Source organism: Oryctolagus cuniculus, chromosome 3 (assembly GCF_964237555.1).
Source record: "Oryctolagus cuniculus chromosome 3, mOryCun1.1, whole genome shotgun sequence".
Classification (NCBI taxonomy): domain Eukaryota; kingdom Metazoa; phylum Chordata; class Mammalia; order Lagomorpha; family Leporidae; genus Oryctolagus; species Oryctolagus cuniculus.
The window spans coordinates 166,696,711-166,724,179 of NC_091434.1; the positions used below are offsets into that span (position 1 = coordinate 166,696,711).

General features: G+C 49.5%; 1 protein-coding gene across 2 annotated transcripts in view; it reads right to left on the minus strand.

Moving 5' to 3' along the window:
- COPG2 (COPI coat complex subunit gamma 2) overlaps positions 1 to 27,469 on the minus strand; it is a 121,739-nt gene that overhangs the window by 63,809 nt on the left and 30,461 nt on the right. For both annotated transcript variants that reach the window (XM_070071310.1, XM_070071311.1), the window contains exons 6-9: positions 22,005 to 22,080; positions 20,559 to 20,651; positions 19,534 to 19,620; positions 17,591 to 17,748 (exon numbers count right to left, since the gene is read on the minus strand). In XM_070071310.1, coding sequence (XP_069927411.1) covers positions 17,591 to 17,748; positions 19,534 to 19,620; positions 20,559 to 20,651; positions 22,005 to 22,080 — 414 coding nt within the window. The remainder of the gene's footprint in view (positions 1 to 17,590; positions 17,749 to 19,533; positions 19,621 to 20,558; positions 20,652 to 22,004; positions 22,081 to 27,469) is intronic.

Sequence of the window (27,469 nt, forward strand, 5' to 3'; positions counted from 1 at the left end):
CAATCCCTCATCAAATTATACAGACACACAGACATACCAACATAAACCAGGAGCTGGGAAAGGCTCTTAGGGAAGAATAAGGGAGGAATATTTTCTCTAACATATATTCATGCTCTTATAAAGCTACTATAATAAAGCAGTATGTTGTTAGCTTGGGTACATGAATAGAAAGCAATGGAAAACAGGAGCCCAGAAACAGACTAATGCATACAAAGACTCCAGATTCATGACAAAGGTGATAGTGCATATCATTGGATAAGACACACTTCAATAAATGGTACTGAAAGTACTGAGTAGTCACATGGAAAAAAAATCAAATGGATACCTTATACCATATCCAAGTAAAAAAAAAGGTAGATTATGAAACTGAAACATGAAAACTGAAACTATAATGTTTATAGAAAATAGTAGAGAGGTTAATTTTGTGAAGTTGAGGCAAGTAATGACTTGGCCCTGCCATTTTCCCATTAATATTCCTATTGTTTTCTTTGGATTTCTTCTGTACTTCTATGAGGGGATCTTCTGCCTTGTCATTCTTTCATAATGATGGCTGTGTTTTTGTGTTTCTGTGTGTAGCACATCTGTACACATCTTTTGTAGGGCTGGATGAGTGGCAACAAATTCTTATAGTTTCTGTTTGTTATGGAAGGTCTTTATTTCATTTTCATTCATAAATGAGAGCTTGCAGGGTACAGTATTCTGGGTTGACAAAATTTTTCTCTTAAGACCTGGAATATATCTCGCCATTCCCTTCTAGCCTGTAGACTTTCTGATGAGCAATTAGCTGTTAAGTCTAATTGGAGATCCTCTGAAAGTAATCTGAAGTTTCTCTTGTGCACACTTCAGAATCTTTTCTTTCTGTTTTATTGTGGAGTTTGACTACAATGTGAAGTGGTGAAGATCTTTTCTGGTCATGTCTGTTAGGAGTTCTATGTGTTTACTGGGATGTCCCTTTATTTCTCCAAATTGGGGGAGTTTTCTGTAATCATTTCACTAAATAGGCCTGCTGGCCCATTCTCTGTTTCCACACTTTCAGAAACTCGTAAGACAAGTATGTTGGGTTGTTTGATAGTATCCTATAAATCTCCAACACTTAAGTTTTCCATTTTCTTTTTTTAATTTTTATTTTTGGTCTGACTGTAAGTTTTCCAAAGATTTATCTTCTAGCTTGGATATTCTTTCTTCTGCCTCACTGAGTCTGCTGTAGAGGCTTTCCACTGCATTTTTTATTTGATCTACTGATTTCTTTATTTCTAATATTTCATTTTGATTTCTGTTTAAAATCTCAATTCCATGGGAAAAATTTTCACTCATGTCACATATGCTTTTCTTTAGCTTGTCGATTTGCTTCTGACTGCTTTTGAGTAATCCATTTCCAGCATTTCATCTGTCTCTTCACCTTCACATTCTAATATTGAAATTTTATTGTGTTCCTTTGCTGGGTGGGGGGCTCATGGTGTCTTCCTTATTCTTGTTTCTTGAATTTCTGCATTTGTTTTTAGGCATTTATGGAGTTAATTTTTGTTGTCCCCCACCCCCATGGCTTTTATTTTTGAGCGGTGTCTCTGTGGCTTAGTGGAATATCTGTGCTTTCAGTGAATACCAAGAGGTGTGTGGTAGGTATGTCCAGGGAGCTCTGTCAGGGCTCCAGGGTGGAGCAAATATCCAAGGTGACACCCAAGTTGGTGCTGGTAGCTCTCCTCTTATCAACAGAAGGGGGTATGGTCGTTTATGTCTGCTGGTGTGATCACTCCATCACCTCCTCTTCTTTAAGCTGAGCGATGCCCTGGTGTTAGTCCCCAGTGTGTTCAGCACTCATCTACGTGAATCATCTGTGCAGGCCTCCCTGTGAGCACAGTTTCAGCTGCAATGAGCTGTCCTGGCAACCAAGGAGTTGTGAGTGTGGCTCTGCACCCACAGCTTGCCCAGAAACCCCAGCTACATCCTGCCCTTTCTCATGTAGTCACAGTGTTTCCACGGTCTCAACACACAGGGTTCCCACAGTCAAGAAGTGCAAGAGAGTCCACTCCATCCTACTGACCTGTCTCACCCACAGAGAGACTGAGAGGTTCTCAGAGCCACTGCCCATGTGTGTTTTGCTTGGGCAGGTTGAGGCAGATCCCCTCAGCCAGACTCAAAGTCTGTGGGGAATATGGATTTTCCCCTCTGGTAACATCCCCGGATCACAGGCCTGTGGTTCCTTCACAATTGTGCTGGCGGGTACAACAGTCCCCATGGGCAGCACTTCCTTTCAGTGGGGATGGCTCCCCGTCCCCACGCATTGCCAGGTGGCACAGTGGGGCTGGTGTTGTTGCCCTGATGACAAGGTGGGTCAGACCCCACCAGCTGACTTGAATTGCTGTGGCGGCCGCTGCCAACAGTCCCCACTACCTGCTGAGTGCACACAGCAGAGCTGGTACAGCTGCTACCTGTTTATGTCCAGAATGGTGCTGGCCTTCTCGCAGCTAGAAACAGGGTGCTGGTGTGGAAAGAAGTAGAGAGGCAAGCACACCACTTTTTCCCCGCTCTGCGTGAGCAGTCGCCCAGCTCCCCTGAGCATCCCTGGCCGGACTCAAACATGGTGCAGTCTCCTAGGCTCTCCCTCCAGCTGTAACGGTGTTGTGGGCCAGGGCGGTCGACCTCACCTTGCGCGCCAGAACAGGCTGCTGGGTCCTTTGCGGTGTTTGTGCTCCACGCTTGCTGCTGTGCATCGGCATCGTCCAGTCAGGTGCAGGCCATTTCCACTACTTTCCCAAGACCTTCCACTGCAGTTTTCCCTGCAGCTGCTCCCTCACATGCGCCCTCTCCGCTCTGTCCTCAGCTGCTCCCTCACATGCGCCCTCTCCGCTCTGTCCTCAGCTTCTCCCTCACATGCGCCCTCTCCGCTCTGTCCTCAGCTGCTCCCTCACATGCGCCCTCTCCGCTCTGTCCTCAGCTGCTCCCTCACATGCGCCCTCTCCGCTCTGTCCTCACCTTCTCCCTCACATGCGCCCTCTCCGCTCTGTCCTCAGCTGCTCCCTCACATGCGCCCTCTCCGCTCTGTCCTCAGCTGCTCCCTCACATGCGCCCTCTCCGCTCTGTCCTCAGCTGCTCCCTCACATGCGCCCTCTCCTCTCTGTCCTCAGCTTCTCCCTCACATGCGCCCTCTCCTCTCTGTCCTCAGCTGCTCCCTCACATGCGCCCTCTCCACTCTGTCCTCAGCTGCTCCCTCACATGCGCCCTCTCCACTCTGTCCTCCTGCAGCTGCTCCCTCACATGCGCCCTCTCCACTCTGTCCTCAGCTGCTACCTCACATGCAACCTCTCCACTCAGTCCTCAGCTTCTCCCTCACATGCAGCCTCTCCACTCTATCCTCAGCTTTTCCCTCAAATGCGTCCTCTCCACTCTGTCCTCAGCTTCTCCCTCACATGCGCCCTCTCCACTCTGTCCTCAGCTTCTCCCTCACATGCGCCCTCTCCACTCTGTCCTCAGCTTCTCCCTCACATGCGCCCTCTCCACTCTGTCCTCAGCTGCTCCCTCACATGTGCCCTCTCCACTCTGTCCTCCTGCAGCTTCTCCCTCACATGCGCCCTCTCCACTCAGTCCTCAGCTTCTCCCTCACATGCGCCCTCTCCACTCTGTCCTCAGCTTCTCCCTCACATGCGCCCTCTCCACTCAGTCCTCAGCTTCTCCCTCACATGCGCCCTCTCCACTCTGTCCTCAGCTTCTCCCTCACATGTGCCCTCTCCGCTCTGTCCTCAGCTGCTCCCTCACATGCGCCCTCTCCACTCTGTCCTCAGCTTCTCCCTCACATGCGCCCTCTCCACTCTGTCCTCAGCTTCTCCCTCACATGCGCCCTCTCCACTCTGTCCTCCTGCAGCTTCTCCCTCACATGCGCCCTCTCCGCTCTGTCCTCAGCTTCTCCCTCACATGCGCCCTCTCCGCTCTGTCCTCAGCTTCTCCCTCACATGCACCCTCTCCACTCTGTCCTCCTGCAGCTGCTCCCTCACATGCAGCCTCTCCACTCAGTCCTCAGCTTCTCCCTCACATGCAGCCTCTCCACTCTGTCCTCAGCTTCTCCCTCACATGCGCCCTCTCCACTCTGTCCTCCTGCAGCTGCTCCCTCACATGCAGCCTCTCCACTCAGTCCTCAGCTTCTCCCTCACATGCAGCCTCTCCACTCTATCCTCAGCTTCTCCCTCAAATGCGTCCTCTCCACTCTGTCCTCAGCTTCTCCCTCACATGCGCCCTCTCCACTCTGTCCTCAGCTTCTCCCTCACATGCACCCTCTCCACTCTGTCCACCTGCAGCTTCTCCCTCACATGCGCCCTCTCCACTCAGTCCTCAGCTTCTCCCTCACATGCGCCCTCTCCACTCTGTCCTCAGCTTCTCCCTCACATGCGCCCTCTCCACTCTGTCCTCAGCTGCTCCCTCACATGTGCCCTCTCCACTCTGTCCTCCTGCAGCTTCTCCCTCACATGCGCCCTCTCCGCTCTGTCCTCAGCTGCTCCCTCACATGCGCCCTCTCCACTCTGTCCTCAGCTTCTCCCTCACATGCACCCTCTCCACTCTGTCCTCCTGCAGCTGCTCCCTCACATGCAGCCTCTCCACTCAGTCCTCAGCTTCTCCCTCACATGCAGCCTCTCCACTCTATCCTCAGCTTCTCCCTCACATGCGCCCTCTCCACTCTGTCCTCCTGCAGCTGCTCCCTCACATGCAGCCTCTCCACTCAGTCCTCAGCTTCTCCCTCACATGCAGCCTCTCCACTCTATCCTCAGCTTCTCCCTCAAATGCGTCCTCTCCACTCTGTCCTCAGCTTCTCCCTCACATGCGCCCTCTCCACTCTGTCCTCAGCTTCTCCCTCACATGCAGCCTCTCCACTCTGTCCACCTGCAGCTTCTCCCTCACATGCGCCCTCTCCACTCAGTCCTCAGCTGCTCCCTCACATGCGCCCTCTCCACTCTGTCCTCAGCTTCTCCCTCACATGCGCCCTCTCCACTCTGTCCTCAGCTGCTCCCTCACATGCAGCCTCTCCACTCTGTCCTCCTGCAGCTTCTCCCTCACATGCGCCCTCTCCGCTCTGTCCTCAGCTTCTCCCTCACATGCAGCCTCTCCACTCTTTCCTCAGCTTCTCCCTCACATGCGCCCTCTCCGCTCTGTCCTCAGCTTCTCCCTCACATGCGCCCTCTCCGCTCTGTCCTCAGCTTCTCCCTCACATGCGCCCTCTCCGCTCTGTCCTCAGCTTCTCCCTCACATGCGCCCTCTCCGCTCTGTCCTCAGCTGCTCCCTCACATGCGCCCTCTCCGCTCTGTCCTCAGCTGCTCCCTCACATGCGCCCTCTCCGCTCTGTCCTCAGCTGCTCCCTCACATGCGCCCTCTCCTCTCTGTCCTCAGCTTCTCCCTCACATGCGCACTCTCCTCTCTGTCCTCCGCTGCTCCCTCACATGCGCCCTCTCCACTCTGTCCTCAGCTTCTCCCTCACATGCGCCCTCTCCACTCTGACCTCCTGCAGCTGCTCCCTCACATGCGCCCTCTCCACTCTGTCCTCAGCTTCTCCCTCACATGCGCCCTCTCCGCTCTGTCCTCAGCTTCTCCCTCAAATGCGCCCTCTCCACTCTGTATTCACCTGCTCCCTCACATCGCCCTCTCCACTCTGTATTCACCTGCTCCCTCACATGCGCCCTCTCCACTCTGTCCTCCTGCAGCTGCTCCCTCACATGCAGCCTCTCCACTCTGTCCTCAGCTGCTCCCTCACATGCAGCCTCTCCACTCTATCCTCAGCTTCTCCCTCAAATCGTCCTCTCCACTCTGTCCTCCTGCAGCTTCTCCCTCACATGCGCCCTCTCCACTCTGTCCTCAGCTTCTCCCTCACATGTGCCCTCTCCACTCTGTCCACCTGCAGCTTCTCCCTCACATGCGCCCTCTCCACTCAGTCCTCAGCTTCTCCCTCACATGCGCCCTCTCCGCTCTGTCCTCAGCTTCTCCCTCACATGCGCCCTCTCCACTCTGTCCTCAGCTGCTCCCTCACATGCGCCCTCTCCGCTCTGTCCTCCTGCAGCTGCTCCCTCACATGCAACCTCTCCACTCAGTCCTCAGCTTCTCCCTCACATGCAGCCTCTCCACTCTATCCTCAGCTTCTCCCTCAAATGCGCCCTCTCCACTCTGTCCTCACCTGCTTCCTCTCCACTCTGTCCTCCTGCAGCTGCTCCCTCACATGCAGCCTATCCACTGAGTCCTCAGCTTCTCCCTCACATGCAGCCTCTCCACTCTATCCTCAGCTTCTCCCTCAAATGCGTCCTCTCCACTCTGTCCTCAGCTTCTCCCTCACATGCGCCCTCTCCACTCTGTCCTCAGCTTCTCCCTCACATGCACCCTCTCCACTCTGTCCACCTGCAGCTTCTCCCTCACATGCGCCCTCTCCACTCAGTCCTCAGCTGCTCCCTCACATGCACCCTCTCCACTCTGTCCTCAGCTTCTCCCTCAAATGCGCCCTCTCCACTCTGTCCTCAGCTGCTCCCTCACATGCGCCCTCTCCACTCTGTCCACCTGCAGCTTCTCCCTCACATGCGCCCTCTCCACTCAGTCCTCAGCTTCTCCCTCACATGCGCCCTCTCCACTCTGTCCTCAGCTGCTCCCTCACATGTGCCCTCTCCACTCTGTCCTCCTGCAGCTGCTCCCTCACATGCAGCCTCTCTACTCAGTCCTCAGCTTCTCCCTCACATGCACCCTCTCCACTCTGTCCTCACCTGCTCCCTCACAAGCGCCCTCTCCACTCTGTCCTCAGCTTCTCCCTCACATGCGCCCTCTCCACTCAGTCCTCAGCTTCTCCCTCACATGCGCCCTCTGCACTCTATCCTCAGCTTCTCCCTCAAATGCGTCCTCTCCACTCTGTCCTCGGCTTCTCCCTCACATGCGCCCTCTCCACTCTGTCCTCAGCTTCTCCCTCACATGTGCCCTCTCCACTCTGTCCTCAGCTTCTCCCTCACATGCGCCCTCTCCACTCTGTCCTCAGCTTCTCCCTCACATGTGCCCTCTCCACTCTGTCCTCAGCTGCTCCCTGACATGCACCCTCTCCACTGTGTCCTCAGCTTCTCCCTCACATGTGCCCTCTCCACTCTGTCCTCAGCTGCTCCCTCACATGCGCCCTCTCCACTCAGTCCTCCTGCAGCTGCTCCCTCACATGCAGCCTCTCCGCTCTGTCCTCAGCTGCTCCCTCACATGCAGCCTCTCCACTCTGTCCTCCTGCAGCTTCTCCCTCACATGCGCCCTCTCCGCTCTGTCCTCAGCTGCTCCCTCACATGCGCCCTCTCCGCTCTGTCCTCAGCTTCTCCCTCACATGCACCCTCTCCACTCTGTCCTCCTGCAGCTGCTCCCTCACATGCAGCCTCTCCACTCAGTCCTCAGCTTCTCCCTCAAATGTGTCCTCTCCACTCTGTCCTCAGCTTCTCCCTCACATGCGCCCTCTCCACTCTGTCCTCCTGCAGCTGCTCCCTCACATGCAGCCTCTCCACTCAGTCCTCAGCTTCTCCCTCACATGCAGCCTCTCCACTCTATCCTCAGCTTCTCCCTCAAATGCGTCCTCTCCACTCTGTCCTCAGCTTCTCCCTCACATGCGCCCTCTCCACTCTGTCCTCAGCTTCTCCCTCACATGCACCCTCTCCACTCTGTCCTCAGCTTCTCCCTCACATGCGCCGTCTCCACTCTGTCCTCAGCTGCTCCCTCACATGTGCCCTCTCCACTCTGTCCTCCTGCAGCTTCTCCCTCACATGCGCCCTCTCCACTCTGTCCTCAGCTGCTCCCTCACATGCAGCCTCTCCACTCTGTCCTCCTGCAGCTTCTCCCTCACATGCGCCCTCTCCGCTCTGTCCTCAGCTTCTCCCTCACATGCGCCCTCTCCGCTCTGTCCTCAGCTTCTCCCTCACATGCGCCCTCTCCGCTCTGTCCTCAGCTGCTCCCTCACATGCGCCCTCTCCGCTCTGTCATCAGCTGCTCCCTCACATGCGCCCTCTCCGCTCTGTCCTCAGCTGCTCCCTCACATGCGCCCTCTCCGCTCTGTCCTCAGCTTCTCCCTCACATGCGCCCTCTCCTCTCTGTCCTCAGCTGCTCCCTCACATGCGCCCTCTCCACTCTGTCCTCCTGCAGCTGCTCCCTCACATGCAGCCTCTCCACTCAGTCCTCAGCTTCTCCCTCACATGCAGCCTCTCCACTCTATCCTCAGCTTCTCCCTCAAATGCGTCCTCTCCACTCTGTCCTCAGCTGCTCCCTCACATGTGCCCTCTCCACTCTGTCCTCAGCTTCTCCCTCACATGCGCCCTCTCCGCTCTGTCCTCAGCTGCTCCCTCACATGCGCCCTCTCCGCTCTGTCCTCAGCTGCTCCCTCACATGCGCCCTCTCCTCTCTGTCCTCCTGCAGCTGCTCCCTCACATGCGCCCTCTCCACTCTGTCCTCAGCTGCTCCCTCACATGCACCCTCTCCACTCTGTCCTCCTGCAGCTGCTCCCTCACATGCAGCCTCTCCACTGAGTCCTCAGCTTCTCCCTCACATGCAGCCTCTCCACTCTATCCTCAGCTTCTCCCTCAAATGCGTCCTCTCCACTGTGTCCTCAGCTTCTCCCTCACATGCGCCCTCTCCACTCAGTCCTCAGCTTCTCCCTCACATGCGCCCTCTCCACTCTGTCCTCAGCTTCTCCCTCACATGTGCCCTCTCCGCTCTGTCCTCAGCTGCTCCCTCACATGCGCCCTCTCCACTCTGTCCTCAGCTTCTCCCTCACATGCGCCCTCTCCACTCTGTCCTCAGCTTCTCCCTCACATGCGCCCTCTCCACTCTGTCCTCCTGCAGCTTCTCCCTCACATGCGCCCTCTCCGCTCTGTCCTCAGCTTCTCCCTCACATGCACCCTCTCCACTCTGTCCTCCTGCAGCTGCTCCCTCACATGCAGCCTCTCCACTCAGTCCTCAGCTTCTCCCTCACATGCAGCCTCTCCACTCTGTCCTCAGCTTCTCCCTCACATGCGCCCTCTCCACTCTGTCCTCCTGCAGCTGCTCCCTCACATGCAGCCTCTCCACTCAGTCCTCAGCTTCTCCCTCACATGCAGCCTCTCCACTCTATCCTCAGCTTCTCCCTCAAATGCGTCCTCTCCACTCTGTCCTCAGCTTCTCCCTCACATGCGCCCTCTCCACTCTGTCCTCAGCTTCTCCCTCACATGCACCCTCTCCACTCTGTCCACCTGCAGCTTCTCCCTCACATGCGCCCTCTCCACTCAGTCCTCAGCTTCTCCCTCACATGCGCCCTCTCCACTCTGTCCTCAGCTTCTCCCTCACATGCGCCCTCTCCACTCTGTCCTCAGCTGCTCCCTCACATGTGCCCTCTCCACTCTGTCCTCCTGCAGCTTCTCCCTCACATGCGCCCTCTCCGCTCTGTCCTCAGCTGCTCCCTCACATGCGCCCTCTCCACTCTGTCCTCAGCTTCTCCCTCACATGCACCCTCTCCACTCTGTCCTCCTGCAGCTGCTCCCTCACATGCAGCCTCTCCACTCAGTCCTCAGCTTCTCCCTCACATGCAGCCTCTCCACTCTATCCTCAGCTTCTCCCTCACATGCGCCCTCTCCACTCTGTCCTCCTGCAGCTGCTCCCTCACATGCAGCCTCTCCACTCAGTCCTCAGCTTCTCCCTCACATGCAGCCTCTCCACTCTATCCTCAGCTTCTCCCTCAAATGCGTCCTCTCCACTCTGTCCTCAGCTTCTCCCTCACATGCGCCCTCTCCACTCTATCCTCAGCTTCTCCCTCAAATGCGTCCTCTCCACTCTGTCCTCAGCTGCTCCCTCACATGTGCCCTCTCCACTCTGTCCTCCTGCAGCTGCTCCCTCACATGCAGCCTCTCTACTCAGTCCTCAGCTTCTCCCTCACATGCGCCCTCTCCACTCTGTCCTCACCTGCTCCCTCACAAGCGCCCTCTCCACTCTGTCCTCAGCTTCTCCCTCACATGCGCCCTCTCCACTCAGTCCTCAGCTTCTCCCTCACATGCGCCCTCTGCACTCTATCCTCAGCTTCTCCCTCAAATGCGTCCTCTCCACTCTGTCCTCGGCTTCTCCCTCACATGCGCCCTCTCCACTCTGTCCTCAGCTTCTCCCTCACATGTGCCCTCTCCACTCTGTCCTCAGCTTCTCCCTCACATGCGCCCTCTCCACTCTGTCCTCAGCTTCTCCCTCACATGTGCCCTCTCCACTCTGTCCTCAGCTGCTCCCTGACATGCACCCTCTCCACTGTGTCCTCAGCTTCTCCCTCACATGTGCCCTCTCCACTCTGTCCTCAGCTTCTCCCTCACATGCGCCCTCTCCACTCAGTCCTCCTGCAGCTGCTCCTCACATGCAGCCTCTCCGCTCTGTCCTCAGCTGCTCCCTCACATGCACCCTCTCCACTCTGTCCTCCTGCAGCTTCTCCCTCACATGCGCCCTCTCCGCTCTGTCCTCAGCTGCTCCCTCACATGCGCCCTCTCCGCTCTGTCCTCAGCTTCTCCCTCACATGCACCCTCTCCACTCTGTCCTCCTGCAGCTGCTCCCTCACATGCAGCCTCTCCACTCAGTCCTCAGCTTCTCCCTCACATGCAGCCTCTCCACTCTGTCCTCAGCTTTCCCTCACATGCGCCCTCTCCACTCTGTCCTCCTGCAGCTGCTCCCTCACATGCAGCCTCTCCACTCAGTCCTCAGCTTCTCCCTCACATGCAGCCTCTCCACTCTATCCTCAGCTTCTCCCTCAAATGCGTCCTCTCCACTCTGTCCTCAGCTTCTCCCTCACATGCGCCCTCTCCACTCTGTCCTCAGCTTCTCCCTCACATGCACCCTCTCCACTCTGTCCACCTGCAGCTTCTCCCTCACATGCGCCCTCTCCACTCAGTCCTCAGCTTCTCCCTCACATGCACCCTCTCCACTCTGTCCTCAGCTTCTCCCTCACATGCGCCGTCTCCACTCTGTCCTCAGCTGCTCCCTCACATGTGCCCTCTCCACTCTGTCCTCCTGCAGCTTCTCCCTCACATGCGCCCTCTCCACTCTGTCCTCAGCTTCTCCCTCACATGCAGCCTCTCCACTCTTTCCTCAGCTTCTCCCTCACATGCGCCCTCTCCGCTCTGTCCTCAGCTTCTCCCTCACATACGCCCTCTCCGCTCTGTCCTCAGCTTCTCCCTCACATGCGCCCTCTCCGCTCTGTCCTCAGCTGCTCCCTCACATGCGCCCTCTCCGCTCTGTCCTCAGCTGCTCCCTCACATGCGCCCTCTCCGCTCTGTCCTCAGCTGATCCCTCACATGCGCCCTCTCCGCTCTGTCCTCAGCTTCTCCCTCACATGCGCCCTCTCCTCTCTGTCCTCAGCTGCGCCCTCACATGCGCCCTCTCCACTCTGTCCTCCTGCAGCTGCTCCCTCACATGCGCCCTCTCCACTCTGTCCTCAGCTTCTCCCTCACATGCACCCTCTCCACTCTGTCCACCTGCAGCTTCTCCCTCACATGCACCCTCTCCACTCAGTCCTCAGCTTCTCCCTCACATGCGCCCTCTCCGCTCTGTCCTCAGCTGCTCCCTCACATGTGCCCTCTCCACTCTGTCCTCCTGCAGCTGCTCCCTCACATGCAGCCTCTCCACTCAGTCCTCAGCTTCTCCCTCACATGCGCCCTCTCCACTCTGTCCTCACCTGCTCCCTCACATGCGCCCTCTCCACTCTGTCCTCAGCTTCTCCCTCACATGCGCCCTCTCCACTCAGTCCTCAGCTTCTCCCTCACATGCGCCCTCTCCACTCTATCCTCAGCTTCTCCCTCAAATGCGTCCTCTCCACTCTGTCCTCGGCTTTTCCCTCACATGCGCCCTCTCCACTCTGTCCTCAGCTTCTCCCTCACATGTGCCCTCTCCACTCTGTCCTCAGCTGCTCCCTCACATGCGCCCTCTCCACTCTGTCCTCAGCTTCTCCCTCACATGCGCCCTCTCCACTCTGTCCTCAGCTGCTCCCTGACATGCACCCTCTCCACTGTGTCCTCAGCTTCTCCCTCACATGTGCCCTCTCCACTCTGTCCTCAGCTTCTCCCTCACATGCGCCCTCTCCGCTCTGTTCTCAGCTTCTCCCTCACATGCGCCCTCTCCACTCTGTCCTCCTGCAGCTGCTCCCTCACATGCACCCTCTCCGCTCTGTCTTCAGCTGCTCCCTCACATGCAGCCTCTCCACTCTGTCCTCCTGCAGCTGCTCCCTCACATGCACCCTCTCCGCTCTGTCCTCAGCTGCTCCCTCACATGCACCCTCTCCACTCTGTCCTCCTGCAGCTGCTCCCTCACATGCAGCCTCTCCACTCAGTCCTCAGCTTCTCCCTCACATGCAGCCTCTCCACTCTATCCTCAGCTTCTCCCTCAAATGTGTCCTCTCCACTCTGTCCTCAGCTTCTCCCTCACATGCGCCCTCTCCGCTCTGTCCTCAGCTTCTCCCTCACATGCACCCTCTCCACTCTGTCCACCTGCAGCTTCTCCCTCAAATGCGCCCTCTCCACTCTGTCCTCAGCTTCTCCCTCACATGAACCCGGCACGCACAGGACTAGGGGAGTCTCTCGGCAGCTCACTGGAAGTATGAGGAGGAGTGTAGTCGGCCTATATGGGCACAGACCACCTGGGGCTAAAAGCCTGCAACCTACAACTACAAGCAGATGAACCAGACCAACAATGTAAATGACACGGGACGTAGATTCTTCCCCAAAGTTCTAGTGAGCAATGGCACACTACCAACACCCTGACTTTAGTTCCAGAGGACCAACAGTGAAATTCTAACCTGGAGTACTCTGAGATAAGGTCATTATTATAAGCTGTCATATTTGTGAGAATGTATTGTGGCAGCATTAAAAACACACCCAGCTGTTGGTACCTGTGGGTGAAGTGCATGAATCTGTGGAACTGCCTTTGGAATCAGGTAGTAGTGGAAGCTGGAAGCCTCCTGAGGAACAGGACAGATTCAGCCACACTGCTCTGAACAGGCTGTTACTAGAATCTGGTCTTTAAGGACACTTCTGGTGGGGCTTCAGAGACTGCCTGTAAAGCCTGGACCTCCAGGACACGCTGCGGCGAGGGCTCGGAAAGCAGTGAAGAATGAGTTCCCGTGAGCTGGAGTGAGGGGGATCTGCGCTACGTATTTGTGTTCTACACTTGGGTGGAGAGCAAATCTCACTAACAATGAGCTCGGATACTTACCTGAGGAGGCTGTGAAGATGAAAGTGCACCCCAGTAGCATCCTGCTGCATCCAGGAAGATGTAAGACGAGCAGTCCCCCACACAGACAGTAGTTCTGCCTGTGCCCGCCTTCCCTTCCTGACTGCCTACCCTGTGGACTCTGGACCAGCTTAACCAGTCTCAATATGCATACACCAGGGCTAGCGGTGTGGCGTAGCGGCTAACGCTGCCCCCTACAGTGCTGGCATCCCATATGGACACCAGTTCGAGTCCCGGCTGCTCCTCTTCTGATCCAGCTCTCAGCTATGGCCTGGGAAAGCAGTGGAGGATGGCCCAAGTGCTTGGGTCCCTGCACCCACATGGAAGATCTGGAAGAAGTTCCTGGGTCGTAGCTTTGGATTGGCCCAGCTATGGCCGTTGCGGCCAATTGGGGAGTGAACCAACGGAAGGAAGACCTCTGTCTCTGCCTCTCCTCTCTCTGTAACTGACTTTGAAGTAAAACAACTCTTTAAAAAAGATATTGCACACACCAATTCCTTGTAACAAATCTCTTCATATATTTTCATCATCTGAGTTCTCCTTCTCAGGTTGAATTCTGAGTATTTCCAAGCTCTAAGATATCTATTTGGTTCTTTTTCACAGTTTCCATTTTCCCTGTTCACTTATGGTAATTATTTTCCATTAAAGCCTTGGACAGATTTCTAATAGAGGTTTTAATGTTTTTGTTGGTTGGAAAGGGCATTTGGCCTAATGTTGACCTGCCAATTAGGACGCCCACATTAGGTACCTGGGTTGAGTTCCAGCTCCCAATGCCAGCACTCTGCTAATACAGAGCAGAGAGGCAGTGGTGACGGCTTAAGTGGTTAGGTCCCTGCACCCACAGGGGAGACCTCAACTGGGCTCCTGGCTTCCAGCATCAGCCTGAGTGGACTCTAGCCATTGCATGCGTCTGGGGAGCAAAACACCAAACAGGAGCTCTTTCTGTCTCTTTGCCTCTCAAGTAAAAATAAAAATAAAAAGATTTAAAAAAAAACTATGTTTTTTTCTGCTCATTCCAATGTCTGGGTCATGATTATTTTTTCTCGTTGACAACTGGTCACATCTGTCAAGTTCTTTACACTTCATGTAATTTCTTACTGTCTATTAGGCATTGTGAATGAAAGACCGCAGACTGTAAAACTCACGTTTCTTTAGCAGGCCGCCTAGCTGGGCTCCAAGTCCAACATCCCCCAGCCCCAGGATGCGGCAGCCAAATGCCCCAATCAGCTCTTTCAGCCTGCAGCTCCTGCTTCCTGCTCGCTTTCCTGGAGCCCTAATGCACGATTCAGTGGTCAGCCAATAATTTTCCACAAAGTTTAAAATTTTGGGACTCACTTCTTTTGTGGCTCCTTCCTTTCTAGGGTTTTCATCCTAAGTGTTGAGTCATTCTTCCAAGCTCCAGTTGCGTTCTGACCACTCTGTCCAGTAAAAACTGCAGCTTTCCGCCCTCTCACACCCAGGAATTACAGAATGCTCTCAGAAGGACAGTCACATGGGGTGGTTCTGTGGTACAGAGGTTAAGCTGCAGCTTCTAACACTGGCATCCCATAGCAGAGTGCTGGTCTGGCTGCTCTGCTTCCAATCCAGCTTCCTGCTAATGTGCCTGGGAAGACACTGGAGGACGACACAAGTATACGGGCTCCCGCCACCAGACACCTGGCTTCAGCCTGGCCTAGACACAGCCATGGCGGGGAGTGAACCAGTGGATAAAAGGTGTGTCTGTCTGTCTGGTCTGTCTCCCCCACCCCATCTTTCAAGTAAATAAATAAATCTTAAAAGAAAAAGAAGAAGAAGAACTGGAAAAATACAAGTTTGACAGAGTGTAGCCATCTTCCGGGCACGTCTTCCTGCCACCTTTGCCTACCATCACCAACCACCTCCCACTACCTTCAGAGAGTGCTACATCTTCTTTGTTGGGAGTGGGCATGTTTTTGTACTAACGATACAATCATTATTTATAGGAGAGTTAATCTGACCAAGCTACATCATCATTACTGGAAGCAGAAAACTCAACTGAATATTTTTTTGGTATTCCATTTTATCTTCTCTGTTGACATTTAAAATAATTATCTCTCATAGTTTTTTTTTTAGTGGTTACAATATTCATCCTTAAGAGATCACAACATTAAACCTATCACTCTGTACTATACTCCTTCATGAACAACATAAAAACCTTACAAATGTCTAATTCTATTCTCTCCCACAAGCTTCTTATATTATTGTAATCTATTTCTGTATGTATTATAAACCCCCAAATCTACTTTTATTTTGAGACATAATTTTGTGCATTTAAAATTTTCCCATGGTCTTTTTTTTTAAAAACATTTATTTTATTTATTTGAAACACAGTTACAGAGAGAGATAGAGACAGAGAGAGGGAGAGGCCTTTCATCTGCTGGTTCACTCCTCAAATGCCCACAATGGCTGGAGCTGAGCTGATCCAAAGCCAGGAGCCAGGAGTTTCTTCCGGGTCTCCCACGTAGGTACAGGGGCCCAAAGATTTTTGGGCCATCCTCTGCTGCTTTCCCAGGCACATTAGCAGGGAGCTTGGTCAGACATGGAACAGCCAGGACTCAAACCAGTGTCCATATGGGAGGACAGCACTGCAGGCCAGGGCTTTAACCCGCTGTGCCATAGCATTGGCTCCCCCACCATGGCCTTTCGATCCATATTCACCCTTTCTATTGCTCTTAAATCCTCCCCAAAGATCCAGGCATTTACCTATTATATATTTGGGGGTGGGGGCACAAAATACTTTGTTTAGCATCTTCTATAATGCAGGTATTCTCAACACAAATCCTTTCAAGTTGTTTTCCTGTTGAACATTTCTCCATTTTTTCCTTTATTTGGAAGGATATTTTTACAGGGCATGAACTCCAGGTTGATGGCTGCTTATTTCACCTAATTTAAGATATCTGTTATCTTCTGGCATCCATTCTGATAAGAAGTTATTGTTACTCTAGTTTTCACTTCCCTGAATATGAAGTAACATTTTTTCCTTCGACTATTTTCAAGGTTTTGCTTATTCTTTCCTTTTTTGTTTTCAACCTTTTACTTAGGATATATATTAAGATATTTCTTTTATTTATCTAACTTGTGTTTCACTGATATTCTTGGATCTCTGGCTGATGCTTTTCATGAATTCTAGAATTCTATCATCTCTTCAAATATTAAATTTGTTCCATTCTCTTTCTCTTCTTCTGAGACTCATCACATATGTTGAATTTTTTTTATTTTCTAAAAGCTTCAGATTTCCATTCCTTTTTTACTTAATTTTTTCCATATTTGTTGAGTTCGGGCAATTTCTAATGTTTTATCTTCAAGTTCTCTAATCTCCCGCTATGTTCATCCGACATTTAAGTCTTTCAAGTAAAAATAACTGTATTTTTCTAGTTTCTATTTCACTGCTAAATTTCTTATCCACTTACACATTTCGTCCATCTTGTCCACTATATTCTTTAGTATCTTTACAACAATTATTTTAAAGTCATTGCCTATAAATATCTGGATTGTCTGAGAGTGAGAGTCCACCGACTGCTCTCTTTCTCTTGCTAATAGGTCACATCTCCTGGCTTATGTACCTCTTTCTGGTTGTCTGCCAGACACTGCTAACAAAGCAGAGACTGAGGCACATAACTCTAATCACTAGAAAAGTGCAGGTCCTTATTTGCTGTTAGCAGATCCTAGTTAATCTGGATTTGCACTTTGCTGCAGCTTTAATGATTCAGCTCTCTACTGTTTATAAGTGATGTGAAGGACAGACGGCTTCCTCTCTCAGCAGTGCTCTGGTATTGAATAGCTGCAGAGTCTAGAGATCATTCTATGAGTTACACTTCAGCTTTCCAGGTCACACAGAAACCTCTGTACAAGTTCAGCAATGAGCTTTGTCGGCTCTGGAAGGGGGTCTTTGTTCCCTAGATTCACCTCCAGCCTCCTACACCTCAAAAACCTCTCCTGTTTCTGCCCCTGCCCCGGCTCCCCAAAGGCTGGTAAAGTACACTTGATAAGGTCACATGTACCTCAGACATATAGGACCATCTTGGGAAAACCGTTAAATGCAGTATTTCAACATTCTTGTTTATAAAATAATGGATAAACAACATGACTTTTCATGTCCCATCCAGCCTTCACATTTAATGATTTGTACATACTACGATATATATCAATTTGATGTATTATTAGTAACCATAATCTATTAAGCATCTATATGAGGATGCACATTAAGGTAAAAGAAATGCTGTTACTAGGAATCTTTTTTTAAGTTTGGAAAACATCAAACTCATCTATAAAGTCAGCACTGCTCAGAAACTATTCTTAAGAGAAGTAAACTCTGAGATGCATTAACGTGCAAGTGGAAAATAACTCAGGTTTAGGGCAGAACACTCACCCATCCTCGGTCTCCTTAAGTAAGCGACTGGCAATTCGGATGAGCATGCAGTAAGCAAACTGTGACTTGAGCCCAGATTTAGTAAACTTATTCAGCATCTTGGAAACAGCAAGACGATCATTCTTTCTAAGGTGATACAGGACTCCCAGTGCGTGGTACTACAGAACAAGAAAAAGAACGCAGCACACAGATTAGAAAACAGACAAAACAGAAAATAGAAATCACATGGCTAAATTAAAAAAAGATTGTTTAATAAAAAGATACCAAATCACATGTACAATAACAAAATTTCTTTTTCACACTAAACACCAGCATGACTAAAAGGGTAAGTGGCTGGTGCCGCGGCTCACTAGGCTAATCCTCCACCTTGCGGCGCCAGCACACTGGGTTCTAGACCCGGTCGGGGTGCCGGATTCTGTCCCGTTTGGCCCTCTTCCAGGCCAGCTCTCTGCTGTGGCCAGGGAGTGCAGTGGAGGATGGCCCAAGTGCTTGGGCCCTGCACCCCATGGGAGACCAGGAAAAGCACCTGGTTCCTGCCATCGGATCAGCGCGGTGCGCCGGCCGCGGTGGCCATTGGAGGGTGAACCAACGGCAAAGGAAGACCTTTCTCTCTGTCTCTCTCTCTCACTGTCCACTCTGCCTGTCAAAAAATAAAAAAAAAAAAATAAATAAATAAAAAAAAGGATAAGTGTTTCCAATTTACTTCAGAAGTTATACTTTCAGACAGAACAAGTACACAGAAGCTGACACACAACCTGAAGATGACCCTGGCCAGTGCAACATTGGCCCACACATCCCTAGCACAAGGGCTCTCAGTACCAAGTTTTTCCAGTCTCTTTCAATGGCTTTCAATCACCTGTGGCCATGTTAGTGGCCCAATGATTAATCTTCTAAAGTAGACTAAACAAGTACCGTTGCCATGATGCTTTGCATGAACAAAACGATCAGTTATTAGGTGGTGAACGTTTCCCAAGGAAAAATCAGTATGCTCGCTTCCACATAACTGAATATGCTGACACGAGAAGTTTTCAACATTGAGTGGGCGCAAGTAAGTGCACTTTTGAATACATATGGAGTACTGTACATAAAATTGTCAGTTAAAAATTTAATCTTGCTCATTTTAATAAGGAATAGCCTAATAAATATCAAAAAGATATCTTTTTGACAAAATGGTTTTAAAGTTTCACAAAAACAAATCCTGTTCTTTATTTTTATGTCTGTAATCAAGGCCTGATAAACCTGGAATTAACATCCTACACATAATTTATTTTTCAAATAAAAGACTGCAATGCCATGTGAAGGAGCTTGGGAATGAGCCTCTGATCTATTACTGCATCTAACAATGTGTCCTGAACATTCCCTCCCTACAGGGGTAATCTAGCTCCTTCTAAGCTCTTTTTTCTCTTCCTAACGATTTTATTTATTTATTTATTCCTAAAGATTTATTTATTTGAAAGGCCAAGTGACATAGAGAAAAGGAGAAACAGGGAGAGGAAAAGATCTTCCATCTGCTGGTTCACTCCCCAAATGGCTACAACAGCTGGGGGCTGGGCCAGACTAACGCCACGAGCCAGGGGCTCCACCCAGGTCTCCCACGTGGGTGCAGGGGCCTCAGTACTTAGGTCATCTTCTACTGCTACTCCAGGTGCAGTGGCAGGGCGGTGGATCAGAAATGTGAGCAGTGAGGACTTGAACCAAGGATACGAAATGGGAAGCTGGTGACATGCATGGTGGCTTAGGTCCTGAGCCACAGCTCTGGCACCAGCGAAAGTCCTGACAGGGGTAGTGAGACACCTACCTGACCACAGGCACAATTAGGCTGCCTCACATGCCAAAGAATGTGCCTCTAGATAACGCTCATCTGGAGGAACCGACACACTGCCCCTAAAACACAGGCTTAAAAGAAAGCTGATCCTGAGACAAGCGAATGAGGGTGACAGTACCTGGACCATAATGTTGTCACTTGATGCAGCTTCCTGGGCTTCATTGATCCAGCGCTTCACCACGTCATAGCTTATCTTCATCATGTGCTAATAAACACAGGACGGGGGAAGTGGCAACAGATAAAGAGAAACATGAGTCAGCTTTCTTGGAAAATCAACAGAAATATTCCAAAAGAAAGGAAATTTTGTATCTTTGTAGTCTATATGAAGTCCTATTCCTGGGGCAACTGGTAAACCAGAAACACGTTCCCCAGTACCACTTTGCAAACATGAGTACAAGTATGCATGGATTTCAATTTTTTTGTGCCAAAATAAACTTTTCATTTCATTTTTCCACAAATGTTTTGAAGTCCCCTTACATATACCCCCTGCTGTAAAACTCAAACAGTTCTATTCCGGAATCAGGATCTCCTCTGATTCAGACACCCTGATGCAGTCCCACATTGGTAACTGATTTTAATCAAACACAACCAATAGTTTTAACTGAATAAATTTTGTTTTGTTGAAAAACAGAAAAACCTATTACTAAAACAAAGACTGCTTCCCAGGAGAAAAACCCAGAAGTGCTACAGGAGACTTTGATTAAAAGACACAGACAGGTTCCTAGGGGACCAAGGGAAGCTGAGGGCAAAGACATGAGCAAAGAGAGGACAGACACATGCGCAGTCATCAAGGAAGATCTTAAAACAGAACGACCCTTGGCTTGTCCCCGTCCCCTGTGGCCCTTACCCACCCTCCCTCCCCCTGACACACACACACACACACACACACACACACACACACACACACACATTCATTTATGTAAAATATAACGTTCAGATTCCCAAAACCCTTTAAATCTATGAAAAGTTCATGCTTTTAACAGCCTATTTTAATTGTTCAATGCTCCTAGAGATTGAATACACTTGGATAAACAGAAGCGTGTGTTAAGTGTTTCATTTATAAAAGAACCACAGTGATACTTTGTTTTTTGCAACTAGAAACTGTACCACCTATAAAAATGAGAACGCTAACTGCTCACTTACTAAGGAAGACACCAATGCTGAACTGGATACACTGGACACTTTATCCACAATGGCCTGCTTCATGTATCTTTCAATGGCTTGCAACATTGTTCCCTAATACATTCAAAAAGAAAAAGGTCTTGAAGCAAAACATTTTCATAAAAAATTACTACTTCAACATCGTTTACAAAAACCAGCCATATATTTGTTTCATGCAGACATTTAGATGAAAAAGATTACCATATAATACCGTAATGATATCCCAGATGACAGAACCAGGCAACCACTCAGAAGTTTCAAGAAACAACATTTACCATTGAACTTAAAGAAGAATCCATGTAACAGTGAAGTACACTGTCTAGGTGAAGAATACCTGTCTGAGGGAAATTCACAGGGCAGGGCTGACTCTCTCAGGGACGTTACAAAGAAATTCCCGCACAGGGATGGAGGCTACTTTTGAAACCCTGAAGCTACCTCTCCACGTTTATGTATGGAACCAGAGAATCATATGAATTAATAATGCAAACCCTGATTATTTCAGATAACATGCTACAACAATGCACCCTCAACATGAGATCCTCTGGAAACTAAAGCTCTTTTTAACTTTAACTGGGAAAAAGCTTAGCACTGGGAAAGCAGCGGCAGATAAAGATGAGTAAATAACCATGATCGATATTCAGATAAAAAGAAAGGTTCTTTGGCTAATACTGGCAGGGTTAAGTTTTACACTGCCAAGTTAATGCTAAAAACAACAAAAACAAAACAGGAGAGCAAAAAAGATTACATCACTTCTATTATTCCTTCTAGGATCCAGATTTACAACTTGATCCTACCACCCTTCAAAACCTGAGGGTTGTAAACCTACACGTAAACTATAGCCGGGCCTGAAATCTAGTTACTATTCAAACTGTTCGGCCACACCTGGCCTGCTCTTCATCTCAACCTTTCCGATTCAGAGTTCTTAGACAAGCACAGTCTGATACTTCGTGGTCTCGTCCCTCCAGATACAACAGACCAGGCCCAGGTTAACAACCTGGCACAGAGCCGGCTGGACACACACTACCAGCTCATCTGAACAAGTGGGCTGAGGGCTGGTACAGGATGGATCAGCACAGTGACTGTCTGAGTTCCTTAGAGCTGCCCTGTTTCCTGCTCTCCTGTCTAGCTCTAAGAATATCTCAAATTCCAAGAGATCTGTGTCCCACAATTCGGGTGTTTTCTTTAATCCATTTCAAAAGGGTTTTCTGAACACAACGGCTCAAGGGGGCAAAAATGGAAAACAGAATAATATAAATAAAGGAAAAAACAATCTGAAGGAAAAAAAAAAAGCTGGAGTCACAAAAGCCTTTCTGGTAGTCACGTTTCTCTTATATTGAAGATTCAAAAAATCTGACTACAAGATCTTTCTAACCATGGCCACGGGCAAACAGTGTTCCTTCAAATAAGTGACACGAACAGAGAACTTACGTCAGTGATCCTGCAGAGGGCCCTGATGGCTGGACCCCGGTACACATCTTCCTTTCCAGTCATGTCTTTAGTCAGACTAAGGAAAATCAAATCAGGTAACATGAGATCAAATCAAAACCTCCTAGCTGACTGTCAGCTGTCCCTCTAAGTATCTTAATGCTGCTGATTCAACAAATATTTATGGAGTATATTCTGTGTGTTAAGTGCTAAAACTATTAGGTAGAAGTCTGTGCTAAATCTTACACAGTGATGAGCAAAACAATGTTCTTTGCCCTCATGGAGCTTACACTCTAGTGAGAACAGAGACAACAATCTCACAAAAACGCCTAATTCAAATTTTAGACACTAATAATTAGCATAAAGAACACAGAGGAAGGCCGGCGCCGCGGCTCACTAGGCTAATCCTCCGCCTAGCGGCGCCGGCACACCGGGTTCTAGTCCCGGTCGGGGCGCCGGATTCTGTCCCGGTTGCCCCTCTTCCAGGCCAGCCCTCTGCTGTGGCCAGGGAGTGCAGTGGAGGATGGCCCAGGTGCTTGGGCCCTGCACCCCATGGGAGACCAGGAAAGGCACCTGGCTCCTGGCTCCTGCCATCGGATCAGCGCGGTGCGCCGGCCGCAGCGCGCCGGCCGCGGCGGCCATTGGAGGGTGAACCAACGGCAAAAAGGAAGACCTTTCTCTCTGTCTCTCTCTCTCTCACTGTCCACTCTGCCTGTCAAAAAAAAAAAAAAAAAAAAAAGAACACAGAGGAAGCCCCAGGCTGAAATCCCCTAAGATGCCAAAAGCCCATCAGTCCAGACACTATTTTAAATGAAATTAACGAAATGATGAACTCAAGGGCTATTTCTCACTCACAGGCATAGCTCCTATTAAATAACCCATGGAATGAACACTAATTATTGTGATGAATTCTATTTGTGAAAATTTTAATTAGGACTTTTCTATCAGAAATTACACGTAAATTGTTCTGTAGTTTTCTCTACAATACTATTTTTCAAGAAAACATTTACATAGAATCAGTTTTTTCTACAGATATGGTCTACTTAGTTTCCCAACTTTTCTGCAGTCAGTTTTGAAACTGATATTTTTATAGAAAATCACTTACTTCAAACATTTTTCGAATTTGTTCACATCAAGGTTTACAAAACATTCTCAGAGTAACTACATGAATTTTCTCCATATCTGTCATAATTTCTCCTTTGTTCTAATTTTATGCAAGATTTGTTGTTTTCTCTATATTAGTTTTTTTAAAAAAGCTTTATTCTTTAGTAATCTTATATATTTCTATATTAAATTGCATTAATTTTTGCTTTATTATTCTGTCCCTTCTGCTTTCCCTAGACTTACTTTATAATTCTAACTTTATAAATAGAATACTAAATTCATTTGTTTTTATTATTTTCTCTTTTTTAACATTCATTTTATTTATTTGATAGGCAGAGTTGGGAGATGCAGGGGAGAGAGAGGTCTTCTATCCACTGCTTCATTCCCCAAATGGCCACCATGGTCAGGGCTGGGCCAGGTCAAAGCCAGCAGCCAGGAGCTCCTTCCCAGTCTCCCACATGGGTGCCAGGGCCCAAGAACTTGGGCCATCCCCTGCTGCTTTCCCAAGCCCATCAGCAGGGAGCTGGATTGGAAATGGAGCAGCCAGGACTTCAAACTGGTGCCCATCTGGGATGCCCATGTAGCATAGGTGGTGGCTTTACATGCTGTGCCACAGCACTGGCCCCTGCTTTTATTATTTTTTATTATTAGTATTTTTAGTATTTTCTAACTGCAGCAGATTCTGTAAGTTGGAATACTGAAGACACATTATAACCAGCCTAACATTGTTCACTTCCCTTTGTTAGCTGTAAAACTAAGACTCAAAATTCCTAGAGCCTCAGTAGCTGGGATACACACAAATGGCCCAGGGTCTTCCATGCGGATCCAGGTGAGACTCGCCTGGATACAAAGTGGTCAGTGTGCAAGAAAATAAGGTCCTGAGACAAGGACAACTGTGTTTTCAGGTATGACTGTGGTGGAACTTTGGACATGTAGTCTTGAGCTTATCAAGTGGTGGTCACAACAATTTTGTGTTGCTAAAAAAAAAAAAAAAAAAAAAAAAGTTCTATAGCATCTTCCCCTGATGTGCTTTTCCTGGTTCTGTAGGAAGCAGGCTTGGTTTGCTGGATTTTTCGGAGGATCTATGAACTAGATTTTATTGTCAGCAATACAAAACTCTGACCAATGCAATCCTTTGGCAATTTAAATGCTAATGGCTATTAATGCTAATGACTACTCCTCTGAATACAGCTTTAGTTCAAATCATAGACATCTTTTTTTATTTTTAAAGATTTATTTTTCGGGCCAGCACTATAGCGCAGCAGGTTAATGCCCTGGCCTGAAGTGCCCGCATCCCATATGGGTGCCAGTTCGAGACCCGGCTGTTCCACCTCCTATCCAGCTCTCTGCTATGGCCTGGGAAAGCAGTAGAAGATGGCCCCAGTCCTTGGGCCCCCACACCCACGTAGGAGACCCGGAAGAAGCTCCTGGTTCCTGGCTTCAGATCGGTACAGCTCCATCTGTTACAGCCATCTGGGGAGTGAACCATCGGATGGAAGACCTCTCCTCCCTCTCCCTCTCTCTTTCTCTCTCTCTCTTTCTGCCTCTCCTCTCTCTGTGTAACTCTGACTTCCAAATAAATAAAAAAAGATTCATTTCAAATAAATTAAAAAGATGTATTTCAAATAAAGATTTATTTCAAAAAATAAAAAATATATTTATTTTATTTATTTGAGAGTCAAAGTTACACAGAGAGAGGAGAGGCAGAGAGAGAGAGAGAGATAGAGAGAGAGAGAGGTGTCTTCCACTCGATGGTCCACTCCCAAATTGGCTGCAATGGCCAGAGCTGCGCCAATCCGAACCAGGAGCCAGGAGCCACCTCCGGATCTCCCACGTGGGTGCAGGGGCCCAAGGACTCTGGCCATCCTCCACTGCTTTCCCAGGTCATAGCAGAGAGCTGGATCAGAAGAGGAGCAGCCGGGACACGAACCAGTGCCCATTTGGGATTCTGGCACTGCAGGTAGTGGTTTTACCTGCTATGCCACAGCACCGGCCCCCAAATCATATACTTCTTTAATCATAGTATTTTATAGCTTGCAATTTTGGTTTTCATTTTATTTTAACCTACAAATTGAGCTTTTTCCTTTTCCCATTTTGATATATCTAGGTATTATTCGCTTACTTTTCAAAATAAATTGAGGGGTCAGCACCGTGGCGTAGTAGGTACCTGCAGTGCTAACATCCCATGTGGATGCCAGTTCAAGTCCCGGCTGCTCCACTTGTGATCCAGCTCTCTGCTTTGACCTGGGAAAGCAGTAGAGAATGGCCCAAGTCCTTGGGCTCCTGCCCCCATGTGGAGACTCCTGGGTCCTGGATTTGGATCGGCATAGCTCTAGCCATTGCAGCCATTTGGGGAGTGACCCAGTGGATGGAAGACCTCTCTCTCTGCCTCTACCTCTCTGTAGCTCTGCCTTTAAAATAAATAAATAAATAAATTTATTTTTTTGACTACTATTAGAATTTTTAATTTTATTTTTCAAGCAAAACTTGTAAGTACTATGGTACCTGAATTCTTTCAAGTGTGAAAGACTGCTTGTTGTCCCTATACTTGAATGATAACTTGTTCAGCTAGTCAAGTACTGAATTTCATTCTTTTTCTTGTTTGTTTTTTTGAATGAATATTTTGGTTTTTTGGTGTTTTTTAAATAGGTATTTCCATTTTATTTGAAAGGCTGGCGCACGTGCGTGCACACACACACACACACACACATACACACAGCTCTTTCCAGCCATTGGTTTACTATTCAAATGCTCCCAACAGGTGGGGAGTCCCCCAAGGAGTCCAGAATTCAATGGAGGTGTCCCATGTGGATGACAGGAATCCAACTACTTGAGCCATCATCTGTTGCCTCTCAGAGTATGCATTAGCAGGAAGCAGGAATCATAAGCCACAGAACTCAACCCCAGACACTCCAATAAGGAATGTGGGTGTCCCAGCAGCACCTTCCCTGCTGCACCAAATGACCACCCTTCATTCTTTTCTTAAAATTTGATGGACACTGTCCCTATTGTTTTTTTTTTAAAGATTTATTTATTTATTTGAAAGGCAGAGTTAGAGAGAGGCAGAGGCAGAGAGAGAGGGAGAGAGAGAGAGAGGTCTTCCACCCACTGGTTCACTCCCAGATAGTCTCAACAGCTGGAGCTGAGCTGACCCGAAGCCAGGAACCAGGAGCTTCTTCCCAGTCTTCACCATGGGTACAGGACCCAAGCACTTGGGCCATCTTCTACTGCTTTCCCAGGCCGTAGCAGGGAGCTGGATCTGAAGTGGAGCAGCCAGGACTCGAACTGGCACCCATATGGGATGCTGGCACTGCAGGCGGCAGCTTTACCCACCCTGCCACAGCACTGGCTCCTCTATTCTTTTTTGACACTGAAAACTGTCATGAATGGCTGAAGCTGGACTTGGTTTTTTCCACTGTGAGATGATTAGTTTTTCTCTCCACAGTAGAAATTCACCAGGATTCGTCTTGCTGTTGGTCATTCTGTTACAATTTTTATTTGAGTACAATATTATACTTTAACGTATACATTTCTTTCTTCACCTGTCAGGAAATTTCTTCTCTTACCTCAATGTTTTCTTCACCGACACACTGAGTTTCTGTTTCAACAATGTCAAATGGTTTGCCCTCTCATCTCTATTACATGACTCTAATATTTTCCTTTCTGTTCTGTACTTCAATATCTACTGCACGTCAGCTACTGTTCTGACCCTTAAGATACATTAGTGAGAAAGACGCAGATTCCTGCCCCGTATAAGTGTATTTTCTGATACAGGACAGCCTAGTGAATGTTGCAGGCCTTGCAGGCTAAGTCACTGCCTCACAGCTACTCAGTTCTGCTGTATCAGCAGGAGAGCAGCCACCCACGATACACCTCAGACCCACAGATCCGTACGGGCGCTGGAGGGTCATTCCCAAGACTCAAAACCTAAGGGAGTGGGACTGGCGCTGTGGTGTAGCGGGTAAAGCCACTGCCTGCAGTGCCGGCATCCCATGTGGGCGCTGGTTCAAGTCCCAGCTGCTCCGCTTCTGATCCAGCTCTCTGCTATGGCCTGGGAAAGCAGTAGAAGATGGCCCAAGTGCTTGGGCCCCTGCACCCATGTGGGAGACCCAGAGGAAGGTCCTGGCTCCTGGCTTCAAATCAGCACAGCTCTGGATGTTGTGGCCATCTGGGGAGTGAATCAGCAAATGGAAGACCTCTCTCTCTCTCTCTCTCTCTGCCTCTCCCTCTCTGTGTAACTCTTTCAAATAAATAAATAAATCTTAAAAAAAAAAAAAAAAAAAAAACTAAGGGAGCTTTCATTTCATTTTCTCCCTTTGGAATGGGAATGTCTACAACTGCTAGTCTCTCCCTCTCCCTAGAGT